Source organism: Lates calcarifer, linkage group LG20 (assembly GCF_001640805.2).
Source record: "Lates calcarifer isolate ASB-BC8 linkage group LG20, TLL_Latcal_v3, whole genome shotgun sequence".
NCBI lineage: Eukaryota > Metazoa > Chordata > Actinopteri > Centropomidae > Lates > Lates calcarifer.
This window is the reverse complement of record NC_066852.1, coordinates 7,760,712-7,776,041: the sequence shown is the minus strand read 5'-3', so window position 1 is coordinate 7,776,041 and position 15,330 is coordinate 7,760,712. Positions and strand designations below refer to the sequence as shown.

Here is a 15,330-nt window from a genome sequence, read left to right as displayed (position 1 = left end):
CATACAATAATGCACGGGCAAGGAAAAAATGTCATCACTTCATTGCACTATCATGGTTATTCAAAAACCTGATACTTGAAACTAATCCTGTTTAAATTTAGTATATCAGCATTTACTAAGAATTACTAATAACAAAATAAAGAAACTGTTTATGCTTTGGTGTTGTTGCAACAAGTTCAAAAAACTGTCTCCTCTCAGGTTTTTCCCTGTGGATTTTTCTAATAACTGTCATCACCTGGCAACTGTAACCACAGATATTCAAACTATCATGTTAACTGTAGAGCTCACTCTGTTCCATCCTCACAAATTTCAGTACAGCAAGTACTCCTGTGCTAGACTAAAAGGCATTTTTTGGCTGTTTACCTAATAGGAATTTAATCTAATTTTCAATTCATTATCCTGTTGACATAATTCCATTAATGCTAATCTTGTTACAAACACCCCGCTATTCCTCATTTATTACATTAACTCAACTGCAGTATATTTATTGTGATTAAATCAAACCAGACGTGGAACATTTCTTATGTTTGTAGTGTTGCACAGATTAAGGTGTAGTTATATTTCAAAAACTCTATTTTCCAAAGAGTTGATTAATTTGGACACAAAAGTATCACATACTCATCATGAAACCCAAAGGGGGAACTTGCTGTAAGGATTAAAAGACAAAACCTGTGGTTTCTGGGGAGCACATGATTTGCTTATTCAACTGTTCATTTTAAATATGTGTCTGTGTTGGGGGGGGGGGTATCCAAACCTATAACAGATCAAACGTGAGTATTATTCCCCACACAGGTTGGCTCCATGTGGGGTGACTGTGCAGACTGCTGAGTAAAGCATCTGTGCCGAGCAGCCAAACCTGGAACCAAAACCTCCATGGTTTTAATGACGCTGCACCCTTGACAAGATCTTACCAAATGTAATTGCTGCTAAGCCCAGCCCTACAGACCAGCGGTGATGGGGGTGGAGGAGGGGTGGGGGGTGGGGAGGCGGCAGGCAGCCCTTGGCAAGTTGCCTGGCAAAGATGGTGATTTTCCATAAGCCGCCAACAACAGAGTCTGGATGTCTGAACCCCAGCCATCCAAGATAGACGCTTCCCTAGTCCAGAAATGCAGACTAGAGAGAGAGTCCAAGTACATAGTTCAACTATAGTAAATCACAGTGTCACAAGTTCACACACACATATACACACACCCTTTTACACCCTCCCCTCACCTCCTCAGGGACCCTTTGTTCACACTGTGGTGATATTTTCATGCTCGGTCTCACTGCATGAGCCAAAAGCTCAACTACAGCACCTAATGTAAACAATGCATGTGTCATGATGTCAGAAAATGAATGGGATTCACAGGCTGTCTCCATGGCACTGATTGGTTCTGCAGGGTCCTGTCTGTGCTACAACACCAGTGGTTGTCAGGTGTCCCTGGTCCAGACACAGTCCTCAGCAGTTCAGCTGTAAACCAGCCATACACATTCCTTCCCTCCCTGTCTCCCACCAGCTGAGCAACTCACACACACACACATACACACACACACACACACACACACACACACACACACACACACACAGAATCACACACACACATACACACTCACGCACACATGGGGACAGGCTAGAATTAAAACTACAGGGTTGTCCAAGGAGAAACCTTCATGATTGGATGTCAGTGGAGGCAGAAATTCAAATCATGAACCAATCAGATTCTGTGTCCCTTCGCTCCCCCCACCACCACCTTATTAGGCGACCTCCCATGTCTCTCAAATTTCCTGTCCGCTGGGTTGCACCCCGTAAAGAATGTCATTAGCCCTGTACTGGTTTTGTTGACCATATTAGGTATGATCATGTATTGCCAGCCCCCTCCTGCACCTCTTTTTTTGAATTAATATGATGTTTTAGAAACAGGCCTTACTTTTTAAAAGAAAACATTTTTTTCTTGTCTTTTCATATGGAACAAATTTTCTTTTCTCTCCAGATTCTTTGTCAGCTGATTTTCTATTGTTTTATGTGAGAAATGGATGCTTTCACATACAGCAAACATTCATAAAGGATATTTAGATTTAAAATAATTAAACACAGTGTACTGACCACTAATGATTTTAGGGTTTCATTCTAAAATGTAATAGATGCATTTGTAAGTATTTTGCCACATGAAAATCATCAGGAAACAGCATAAAAACATCAACAAACAATTTTAGAAATGTCTTGAGGTGAATGTTACCAACATAATTGTCAGCAGTCAGTTTGAAAGAGTGTGTATTTTCTTTAAGTAGAGGTCTCACTTTGGAGAACAGCCTTTGTGTACTTATTATTAAGATGTGCAATTACAGTTATTAATGAATTTACATTTTTTGGACTGAAAATATTCTAGTCACAGATATGAAATGAGTCTAAGAAGTTTAATCTGAAAGGCACAAAAGGATGGTGTTAATTCCACATAGCCAGTGCACACTATAATATGTACATTCATTACATCAGCAGACACATATTTAAATCAAAGCACTGAAATGTTGTATTTGTGAACATAGGCCTGTGTAAGAATATATTAAGTATACATTTAAGGCTTTACTTACAAAATATTTATTAAGATACCAAAGAGACAGAGGTTGCCTGATAAACAGTATAATATAGAGCATAAAAATGGTTTATTATATACATATTAGTTATAGTTAAGTGTAAATATATTGAGAACTTTTGAGAATTAAAAAAAGGCAGTATTACTACAGTAATTTCATTAACAAAGAGTAATCTTAATGTTTTCCACGATAAAAGTGCAACACCTTTAAGAAAGATTCAGACAAATGTAGAAATAATAATAAAAACTGAATGCTACACTGCAGTTTTTGGCAGTTAAGTCTATAATCTCTACTGCCAAAAGATCAATTTATTAACATTTTTAGGCCTAGAAATTGAAAACCCTTGCATTGAATATTTTTGGAGTGCAGTGTGTTCAGTATATTTTCTTGTTATCATTGTAAGAGTTATGGTATCAGCCCAGAAACACATAATTTCTTTGCAAAAAATGATACATTTTAATTTAACAATGGCAAATCTAGAATATGGAAGCAATCATTTTATAATTTACCTAGATATTGTGTCTTCCAAAAATATAAAAGATCCTGGATCAGTGGTTTCCTGCGCATTCCCACTGTGTTCCCAGAACTAGTTTAAGTAAAATCCAAACAGATTAAAGCTCCTCTTCCCAGAAAAGGTATATTGGGGAAAAATCTGTGTCATTGCTGTGAAAAGAGTCTTTTGTGGAGCTGTCAAGAAGGATAGGGCAAGACCAGCAGAAAAAGTAAGAATTTGTGAGTCACTGGAATGACCAAAGTCTGTTGTCTTGTTCTCACATTCCCGGTGACAATGGAATTAATAACTGGCACTAGAGGTAAGATACAGACATGCTAAAACCAGTCTATAATTCTCCTAGAATGAATAAGTGTGTTAAGAGATAAGCCTTGTTTTTTTGTTTTTTTTTTGTTTTTTTTTAAAATATGTGACAGGTGAATCAGTGCATTTCTGCTGTGAACTTGGGGATATTTATGTTGGCAGGATGGTCATGAATTTAGTAGAGGACTTGACTTATCTTGAAGCCCACCTTTCAGACATTTAGATGAGTTAATGTTTTTTATCAAAAATGTAAACAATCAGGCAACATTTGCCCTCAAAGAGTTCTTCATCACACATTCTTTTTCACAATTATTTAGCAAAATGTGAATAAATTAGAATGAATACAGTGCAAATATTCTAAAGAGCATGCTTAAGTATTGGCTTTTAGAGATTTTAAAATCAAGCACCCAAACTTAGGGGGGTTTAGAAATGCAAATTGATTTATTAAAGGAAAACACACAATCCTTTAAAATATATGTATTTTTAAGTTCTAAACAGTTTGCACTGCATATATATCTGGTTTCTGGGGGTCTAATTATTTTGTTTGTCAGTTGCTATCTTATTCAGTAATTGATTCAAACTTTTTGTTGAGGGCACATTTGCAGGAGGTAGAAAATCCTGTTGCTGCTGTTCCTTTGAACTCATTTAGAAACAAGCATAGATTTTTTACAAAACAGGTTATTCCCCAATTTTTCGTTTCATTTAAGCACCAAAATGTTTTTAGATATAAAATGGAAAGAGTTAATGTCAGTACATAGACTTTAATTTGAAAATAAGCTGAAGCTTTAACATTCAGGCACTACTGAGAAATCCTAGAAACAGATCTTTGATTATTCAGTGTTATCCCCAATCAACATCTTAGCCTAAATTATTCATTTGTTTTAATGTGACATTTGAATGGGTTTCTAAGGGTTTCTTAAAATTTCTTTTTTTTAAAAAAAAAAGCACTGCAGCTGGCTTCACACATTTATTTCACACACCTCTGTGATATTCCCTTTTCCACATAAATGCTTGGAAATACACTGAAAAACTCCAATTTGCCTTCAAAACATGTTTGCATACTCCAATTAATTATTTGGATACAAACAATTTTACTTATCAGTCTGAAATTTACCTGACATTTATTGTGAACAATTAATCATATGAAATCATATGATTCAGTGAAATCATCATATGAATCAATATTAATCCTTATAATCAGTTTTATACTGTCAGACATAATCCAGTATTTATAAAGACATCATGGTTTGTATCCAATAGAAACTCTGAAACAATAAATATTTTTTTGTATTATCAAATTATTGGTATTTTGTAATTAACTGTTTCATAAAAATATGCAACATGGATTTGAGATGTGTCCTACAAGCAAACCTTTGTCTACTCTGCATATACAGGATGAATTAAGTATGTGATCAATATCAGCTAAACATCAAACAAGTTTTTATCGAAAATTTATAGACACATTTCTCTCACTTTTGCTTTTTTCCAGGACTTTGCCACCAGAGTCAAAGTAGCAGTGCAGAAACTCATCCAAAAGGTCGGATTCTTTGGGATTTTAGCCTGTGCTTCTGTAAGTAAAATCACTCATAATCTTATTTCTGTGAAATATTCTTCACCCCTACAATGGGATTCATCAGTCTAAATAATCTTGTCCTGTCCACATTCATCTTAGATTGACATTTATACATAATGAAAGGAAATGCCAATTGTGAATTGTTCAGCATTTGAGCAAAAAACAGATATTATGGAATATATATCATATAGATACATATATATATTAAGTATTAGATATTTTCATGGCACTATCAGTGACCTTCTGTAGGTATACCTAGATAGGTAGATAAGTAGAATACAAATTTAAGATAATTGCAGAAGAAAAAACACTACATGGACTACATTTCAACATTGCATTACATTGTCTCATATTACACTTTCTCTATATGATGTGTTTTGTATTTCTTCAAGTGAATTTGCACAATATTAAGCCTCATTATCTGTGTTGTTTTTGACAGATACCAAATCCCTTGTTTGACTTGGCAGGAATAACATGTGGACATTTTCTTGTTCCTTTCTGGACATTTTTTGGTGCAACACTCATTGGGAAAGCAGTCATCAAAATGCACATTCAGGTAAGGTGCAATTATACAATATGACTACATATGTATAATGTCAGGGCTGCTTTCTCCCCTCCCCAAAAACATCCATGAAAATACAATCAGACACTCAGATATGCTTAGGAGTTTGACACCACTTAATATTTAGTACTTGTCTTTTATCTCTTCTGTTTCATACTGCAGAGAAACAGCTACATTTATTTGTGCCCAAGTTTGAGATTTGCATACATTTTTAATGTTGTTCAGAGGGAGAAGTGTGTTAAATAATGAATCACACTCATGCACGGCATCTCTGTACTGTACTTAGTTGGTAGTGAGGAGGCCATTTTGTGCAGCAATAGTAGGGGGAGTCAACCATTTTGTGACTGCAGCTGCAGCAGTCCCAGTGCACTGTACAGTAGACTGGTCAGACTACACCAGATTGAGAACTTATGGGAAAGAATGAAAGATCCATCCTAACCCTTGCATAAGAAACTGCTGTTAAGGGACTTGGCATCACAAACGTTTCTTCTAATCCTGGAAAATCCTCAATTTGCATCCAGGAATTTGCAGTATGTCTGTGATTACCGTCAGGGGCTCAACTTTCTGTTTTCTAAGCAAAAGCTGGAGTTTGCTCATAGTGACATAGAGGAAGGGTTAAAAGCTAAGCATTTTTCCACTCAGTCTCATTCTGTATTAAATGCAAAAAGCATTGTCCTGCACTTCACTAGAAAAAAGGTTGGGGGGGTGGGGGGTGAAACTACTGAGCACAAGCTAAAGCAGATAAACATTGTCTGTGGGAGGTGATGGAGAAAGAGAGAAGGAGAGATGAGTGGAAGTGGGAGGTGGGGGTTGCATGCATGGCAGACACAATCACACACACAGGACCAGATTACACCCAGGGGTCCCAGGGGCCCCCACTGACAGAGGTGTGTCCCTCCCTGTTTCACGGAAAGAAAGACTTCACCCGACTCTCTGGCATGTCTGGGGGCCCCAGTCTCTCCTTAAGCTGCATGGTTTAATTTTCTTCAAGCTCTAGTTTTTCCTCTAATGCAAATTATTCAGTAGTTTACAATGTGTAAGTAGAAAACAAGAAGTATGAGAAGAAAGTGCACTGGAGAGCAGGTGACATTCTCCCTCATGGGCCAAGAGGGAACAAAAGGGGATTTTGAGGCTTGTGGTGTATGTGTGTGTGTGTCTGTGCGTGCGTGTGTGTATGGGCATAAAATACAGAGCAGCCTCAATGCTTCAAAGCGTGTTTTTGATCTGGGTTTGTACCTGTGCTTCAGGTGTGTTCTCACCAGTCCAGTCTCCAAGGAGAGGCTTTTTTATTCTGTGCTGCTTCAGTCTTTTATGCTCATTAAGCTTCATGTGTGAATGTACGCTGTTGAATGGCTAACATCAGCTGCTTTGTGACGCAGCAGGTCACTTGAGGATGATGGGTGATGTCATGGAAATACACATTTCAGGCCCTTGAGACAGGTGATTTTGCTGAGGACAGAGCAGTTGTGAGGTGTGGCAGAGAAAGAAGACTTTCATGTAGCAACATTGGAATAAGAGAATTGTGACTCTACACCCTTTGACACTTGAATGTGAATTTACGCACCGTCAGAGTTGCAAAAACACATTTAAAGCAGGATGTTCTCACACCATTTTACTGATAATTCACTCAATGCAGCTCATGGTTCTTGACAATAAGTGGTCGGTTTCTGTAAACTACTGAGAAATGAATACTACCCCCTTGCTAATGTGTGTGACAAAAAGGTTATGACTGGGATGTGCGTAGCTCCCATCAGAATTATCAGTAAACTGAAATCAGCGAGTCAAGACTATGTCACCATTCGTTTCCGAGCAGACACACATTTAAGGCATCTTAGTCAGCTTTCTTGTATCGGCCATCTTGCTGTCCCTTCCTCCTTTGTGCGGGAGGATAGATCAGTTGTCAGTGTGTGTGACAGAAATGTGAGTGCATCAATATTTAAGTGCATAACTGCAAAACCTATTACTAAAGTTGAGGTTAAAATTTGACATGAGGGGATTTACTTACAATACCGTCTCATGTTAATTTTGTGTGAGGCACAGAAATAGTACAATTGCAAATGTCAATCTTTTTTATCGTTGCAAATGCCAATTTTGATGCCAAAGTTTTGTTATTTTTGTGACATTTTGACTGTGAGTCCTTCATTCATTCAGTTTAACCCTCAGTGTTGCCTTGAGGATTAACACCCACCTAAAATTAAAGGACAACCAAACAACAATACATAGATGACCTAAATGCCTTGTTATATAGCATGTAACAAAGCACTGATCAAAGGACGCTGTGACATGAAATTAAGATTGTCACTGGGGCACCGTGGAGCAGATTTATCTGCATTGTAATCATTTAAGAGTGATGTTCTAGAGGTTGTACTTACACAGCTCACATTTACTTTTGTCCACTTAGAACATAATTTATTGTACCATATGTTTTAACTAACAAACTGACTGTAAATATTATAAATTTCCACAATAAAGACACAATTTTCATCATTTATTTAATCATAAAGTAAGAGCATTTAGTTCAAGGTGAATTTTATTATATAAGCAACCAAATTAAACAGTGGCTAAAATCCTACCAATCAGAGCAGTTTGCAGCTTTTGAAATTTGAAAACCTCAATAGTACAATATATTAATAATATGATAATTCCTACAGTAGCTCGATAAGTCAAGGCATTGTGACTGATCTGCTTATCAGAAAGTAGTATTTCATTTCATTTGATCAGTACCATTTAGCCTTTTGCAAATGCATCCTGAAAAATACTGATGAATCTGGGTCAATATAAAGTTATTTCAACTCAATTTTCTATGAGACCTTGCGGCCAAGGTTAGATAAGATGGTTCCACATTATATACAATATATACTGTATGTGCCCCCAGTGCCTAATTGAAGCTACACATTTATATTGAGTGACATATTCAAATCTAAGATGACATTTTTATGGCTCCATCATTTCATAAAATGGAAAATTCTAGATGTCTTGTGTATCATTTTATACACTTTTCCCTGTAATTCGGCAGTACATATTTAGTATCTTTGGAAACCTTGGGATCTGTACTAGAATTTAAAATAAGGTTCTGTGGGTTTGAACAATCCTTTTCTGCACAACATGAGTTTGTAATGATGGACCCGCCAAAAGCTCTGTTGGGTTAAGCCTTTCTAATGGCATGTTGAAGGCAACCTAGATGTTACTGGATCAAACCACATTTTTAGTGGCCAAAACGCATGTTTGTTTATAAGAATACAGTAACCTACAACAACTCAGAGGGCAAGTAAAGGACCTTGAAAGATCTGGTCAATTAGTGGGTGCGTGTTCCTGTTCCCCTGCAGGAGGACACAGGGCCGATATAAGCCAGAATGGCTGCCCGTCGCCTGTCTGTCCCTTCTGGCCCCGTGACTAAGCAGGAATCAGACCGGACAGGAGCCGGCATCCAAACCTCCTGTATGCAATGACACATCTCCTTTGATTCCTCCACTCCTCTATCCATCCATCCTTTACACACATGAGCACACACACACACACACGCACGCATGATGACAGCCAGTGTGATATGCTGACCTAGTGTACTGTGTTGGTGGTGTGTCATAGAGCCCAGGCCTTTTATTTTTTGCCCTCCATTACAAAAGAGCGTCTTCATCGCTGCTTTTAGACCAAACCGCCTTGGTGGTGCAAGACATGGGCTTTGGGCATGATGGGGCAGGGTGTGTGTGTGTGTGTGTCTGTCTGTGTCTTTGTGTGTGTGAGGGGGAGTTTAGGAATTACTGATCAAACTATGATGCATTGCACATACTGCTTTGTTCTGCACCCTAGCACTGACCTCATGGTTCAGTAACTGACTCGATCTTTCTCTCTCTGTGTATTTCTTTGTCATACAGAAACTGTTTGTGATCATCACCTTCAGTAGGCACATAGTGGAGCAGATGGTCTCCCTCATCGGGTGAGTAAGGCTCAACGGGTGTGTGTGTACTTGTGTGTGTACTCGTGTGTGTACGTGCGTTTGCTCACCAAAAGTACTCTGTGGGGTGTGCAGCTACCACACATGAAAGGGTTAATGACAGTTGAGAGACCTTTGGTTAGTCACAGTACATTCAGGTAATTTATGAACTCTGCCCCCTCTTCTTCCTCCTCTTCATGACTGTGACGAAGGTCACGCAGAGTCAGAGGTGGCTTTGAATTAAACATGGTGATTTAGGAAGATGACTTGTTGCTTTATCCTGTTTGAAATATGTTGTGTAGACCTTGAAACAAAGGTTTTGTCACATTTTGTTCCTCCTTTGGCTTCCTACTCTGCTGTAATCGTCTACATGGTGATTAATGGTTTGGATTTTTCCACTGGATGACTATAGGCATGAACATGTTCTGGCTGCTTCATAGGACGGGATGAACTATCGTCTATCACAGAAACCTCCTCTGTGCTTTATCTCTGATGATGCACGGTCATAATCAGTTATTACCTACTTACCTGATCTCATAGGGAGCACAAGCCAAAAGACAGGGCTGCTTCTCTGTGTCTAGAGATGGATAACTATGATGCAAACTTTTATCTTTTTGCTCGAATAAGGCCTTTCACGTGTCAGGCCTTTCAGGCAGGATGTGCTAGTGTTTATTAGCCCTGGAACCTCCTGGAAAAAAAGAGAAATTGAGTTTCCGGTTGGAGAGATTTCACAATTTATTTGTGTCAGTATTTTTGGAGGCCCAGCTGGAAACCAGTGTACCGTAGGTGTAGTGTCGAATATAACAAATGCATGATGTTATTTTGTAGTCCTGAGAGACTGCTTTTATCATGAGGCCCAAACTGGTTTTGAAAATGTAAAACAAGTAAAACCTTTTCAAGATAAATGCAAAGCAAAATATATTATACACACACACATACACACACACATACACATACTTTTGAAAATAAAGGTTAGATATAATAGAAGTTGAAAGAGCCTTGGTGCTGTGTGTGGGCGCTGATGGGTGCCATGATGGGTGTCCTTGTAGAGATGCCAGGGGCTGCAGCTGGAAATTGTCCTCAACACACCTGCTGGTGGGAGTGCCATTTATCATACATACACACACACGCATTCACAGTCATGCACTCTTGGTCTCTCTCTCACAGAAAGACACACACTTGGTGAAATCAGGCGATGAGATTGCATCAGCTCTCCTCCTTGCCATGTTGTCCTTTGCACATTTGCTTTGTTTCTAAAATGAATTTTGAAAAAGGCTTCAGTCAAATGCCGCTATTTAATAAGCTGCTGTTTCTTTTTTGTCTGTATATGATTTTTTATTGAGATTACATTAATCCTCTTTTAATGCCACAAATTAAAATATGTTCCAAATGTGTGATCAATTAAACTTAGATAGCACAAGCTTTACAAGGAATTTAGATGGTTTTTAGATACCCTGTGTGCGTGTGTGTGTATGTATGCGTGTATATGTGTGTGTGTGTGTGTGTGTGTGTGTGTGTGTGTGCGTGCGTGCATGAGTGTGTGTGTTGGGTTGTGAAAGACCTGTCCCCTCTTGCAGTCACTGTTCATTGAGCTGCAGACTCAAAAGCGACAGATCATTGGTTATTGACACGTTTCAGTCTGACTCACTGCCCGTTTCTTCTCTAAAGGAAGTTTCCCCCATTACAACTTGTCAACCGTCAGCTTCCTTCCTCACTGAGGCCTTTCCACCTTCACCTATGATTTTCTGTGCCTCGCTCACTCTCACTTTCAATCACACATCACCTTATGAATGGGTGACAGCCTTTCAATTTTAACCCTTTAAGCACGGACAGACCACAATGTTAACTATGCAGGTGCTTGAAAATAGATTTGCACCTTTGCACCAGCTAAAATTCAGGCACCTGCAGTTGCCCCCACCCACTGCGTACATGCACAGTTGTATGTGACACACACACACACACACAAACCCTTGGAACGCACACACCCACATATACAAAATCAAACAATTGCCCTCTGGATGCCCTTTTTCTCAAAAGTCAATTATACTCAACCTCCACATAGTCATCATTTGCTTGTTTTGTTTTTTTCACCTCAGCCGCAGGACCTTTCCAAAACTGTACCTCCCACCATCTCATATTTAAAATAAATCTGGAAATTTCAGTGAAGCATTTCAAACCTGGTCATTCTTGGAATATAATGAAAACTGCTTGTTTGACTGTCATTTTGAATTTTTTATTGGATTTGAGATTTCAGTGAAATTCTTTTTTTTTTCCATGTTGCATAAACAGATTCCTGAAGCAACGATTTAGACTCACGTCTACAAAAATTGTTTGATGATTGTTTTTAAAAGGCCTCTTCAGTCTCATCTTTTTATAACATCAGCACTGTCTTTGAGCATTCTTCCTGAAATGTTTTAAGCATGTGCAGCATTTGCTATAATTTTCAGCTGTTTTTGTGTCTATAAATAAATTCACTTTGAACTAAATTCTTTTATTTGATGATTAAATAAAGATACAAATTGTGTCTTTATTGTGGAATTTTAAAATTTAGACTCAGTTTGTTTTTGTCTGCCTGTCTCTGGATTTATCTCTGTAAACTTGAGGGAATAGTATTTGTGTTTGTGGTAGACAGAAGTAACTGTTGGACTTTGGCCATGGTGATTTCACTCTCATGTGACATAATTCAATGCTACACAATTCATTTCCTGCTTTTTGCCCGTCAGGTGAGCTAGTTGGCACGCGCGCACACACACACACACACACACACACACACATGCACGACATAGAAGTCAGTAACAGTAAGAGTGCAATGCCATGCAGAACTTGTTTGCACTGAAGACTATGAAATATCAAATTATCACATTGAAAATTTCCAAAACACTGAACCATTATATTAAGCATGTTGTTTTCTTATTTTTCCTAAAGTTATTTCTCAGTTTTATTTATTCAAGTTGGTAATTATTAAATTAAAATCATGTTTCAGCTTTCTCAGTCCATCACTTGCATCTGCATGCACTTCCATCACATCACAAGATAAGATGCTGTTTATTCTGAACTCACTCATGATATTACCTGGAGAATCCCCTGAATTACGTGTTTTAGTGTGACCTTTAATGTTTAACCCAGACCTTGAGTTTCAATAATAGTAAAAATACATACTTTTGCTGATAACAAAGAGTGTGTGTGTGTGTGTGTGTGTGTGTGTGTGTGTGTGTGTGTGTGTGTGTGTGTCAGTCAGGCATCTAGACCACTGACTAGATGCTGTAGTGTGACTGTCAAGTAAAATCTTCAATGCAGTACAGCAGTATAAGTTTGGTGAATGTTTTAATATTCCTGTAATTATGACGAAGGATTATATTCTTATTCACTGAACAGGGAGTGTCCACAAATTCCTCTAACATTCCATTAAGAAAATATTCTGTTTTGCAACACTGTAGCACTTGAAATATTTATGTGGCAATCAGAGTTGTGTATTATGATATAGTCATATTATGTCTGACTCAGTTAATTTTATTTATTTATTTAATCATCTTATTTCCAAATATGGGCCTATTATAGGAATATTTCCAGAAGTACACTAACATTCATCAACAGCTTAAATCAGGGAAGTACTTTTTCTATGAATGACAAATGGAAAACAGTGTGTTACTGAAATTCAGTTTCACAGTAGAAGTTTGGATCTGAGGCTTAAACGTCATGAGGCACTAAAACTGTCAACAGCCATTTTCATCACCTCTGTTAACAAAAATGACCAACTCCAGAGGGTTTTTTATTAGCTGGAAATAAAATGTAGAGAAGATGCAAAGGACCTCTTTAGAACAACTGGAACTTCAGTGACTTAAATTTCCATTATACATTTATGAGTGTCTGATATTCCTTTTGAGAGCGAGACAAAAAATGGTTCAGTGGAAAAATAAGTTCTGCCCTGACAGTTGTTCAATCAAAAGTGAAGTGTTCTTTCTTTTTCTAATCACTGTATGTTTGGGAGAAATAATTGTGTGTCAGTGTGTTTCAAACTTGATGCATTAGTTTTTCATGTGTGTTGTGGAAACAGATACTCATACAGTATCTCTGGCAGATGGGTTTCACTCTTGTTTTCTTTCTGTGAAACACATTTAAGGTTAAATCTGTAACCTTCTGTCAGCATTAGTAGGATATATTATCCTACTAGGGTAATATACAAAGCAAAACTATCTTTATAAAGTTAAAAGATAGTTTTGCTTTGAACTGCTGCAAAGTCATAATAAACCCCCTCCTTAGATGCCTTTTGGGCTGATAACATCAACTGATAACCAGGTTGGATGGAGCTGTTTGTCTGATCAGACCTGTTAGGTTTATTACATCCTATGACTACTGTACAGATGTCTCCTCTTCAAGACTAACCATGCGTGTATAGTCATTGTTTAAGTCAAAATTCTGCTAACTCGCATGTCAAGAGGTTTCATGCTTTTTTTCTTTTTTTTCTTTAAAATGTTCATTTCTTCCCCTCTTATCATGAAAAAATGTATAGAGGCTTCCTATTGTTTTAACATTTTTATTACATAAAATCCCCCAAATTTGTCAATACACCTTTTCTTGTTGGGCCTCTCACTGAACTCTGAGAAAAACCCTAAAAATTTATTTTGGATTCTTATTCATGATTGATATCCTAACCATTTCCACAGCATGCAGATTTTTTTTCCTTGAATTTCCTGAATTGAATGTCTAAGTGAGGTCAATAACCTGAGAAGCAGTGCAGAGAATGGTCAAGCCACTGCTACTATGCTCCATATAACTGCAAGTCAACAGATTAATCTTTTTCTGTGCCCAATTCTCTATGTCCTCCTTTCTGTTATCTCAACTGTGGCTTTGTCAGCCAGTGAGGTGGTGATATACAGCAAGAAAAGCTCAAAATCACCCAGTGCATGCAGTAATGGAACAGGGAGCTTTCCTGTGTTTGACTTACAGTCTGGGCCTCCAGTCTCCTCGTTTGATCTGTTGTGAGTCGCTGTGTTTAGGCTGAATTGCTAACTCTTGATCTGTGCCACTTTTTCAGCAGCCATTCATATGTGATGATATGTGAACAGGAAAAAATAGCCTTTCTCTAATTATGAGAACAGCTGTAGGGATGAGGCCAGTTTGGTACCATCAAATTTCTGGTGATTCACTGTCTGCAGGAGCCCAGCATGTTTACTTCTTGTCAGTGGTGACTGAGAGGACTGGGTTTAGTTTCTGTGCATCTCTTGGAGAGGACAAAGTATAAAGCAGGTTATAATGCTGGTTATGGTTGTGAGAATATGGAAGAAAGTGAGAGAGACTATTACAGTTTCATCACCTAGTATCATACAGTGGTATTTTAAATGACTGCTCTCAGTAATCCATCATCTTGATTGAGTCAGCCACTCTCCATGTCTTGTATTGACTTTTACAAATCCTTCAGACTTTTGTGTCAGGGGAGGGATTATCACTGTCAGGCTCTCGTGGAGAAAGCAATTGAGATGCAGAGAGGAAGAGTCAAAACTTGAAAAGGTTATCCAGCAGAAACTGGTGCACTGGGGCCATGGGGGGAACCTTGCACATCTCCATGAGAATGCACCCATTTCCATGTGAGTCCATCTCTAAGGTGGGAGTCCATTACCAGTACAATGGTCTTGCAGATGGCTGTTCCTGCCGCACATGGCTGTTAGGAGTAGAGGATCACAGCAGGCTGCCCTGCTCAGAGGGAGGCCAAGGGAGAGTCACAGGTCAGGGCAGGACAGCTGGGGGATGTATGAGATGCTGACTGAGCAGTACTGGAACTTACCATCACAATCAGCATTGGCATGCACTGTAATGATGTAATTATGATGAGCCTGTCATGTTATGACTAAACCAGGTACGACAAAGTTGTTGTTGAAGCC

General features: G+C 38.3%; 1 protein-coding gene across 3 annotated transcripts in view; it reads left to right on the top strand.

Moving 5' to 3' along the window:
* The window catches only part of LOC108893584 (vacuole membrane protein 1), a 57,767-nt gene that overhangs the window by 28,630 nt on the left and 13,807 nt on the right, over window positions 1-15,330 (top strand). For all 3 annotated transcript variants that reach the window (XM_018691738.2, XM_051078858.1, XM_051078859.1), the window contains 3 exons: window positions 4,875-4,955; window positions 5,398-5,514; window positions 9,393-9,454. In XM_018691738.2, coding sequence (XP_018547254.1) covers window positions 4,875-4,955; window positions 5,398-5,514; window positions 9,393-9,454 — 260 coding nt within the window. The remainder of the gene's footprint in view (window positions 1-4,874; window positions 4,956-5,397; window positions 5,515-9,392; window positions 9,455-15,330) is intronic.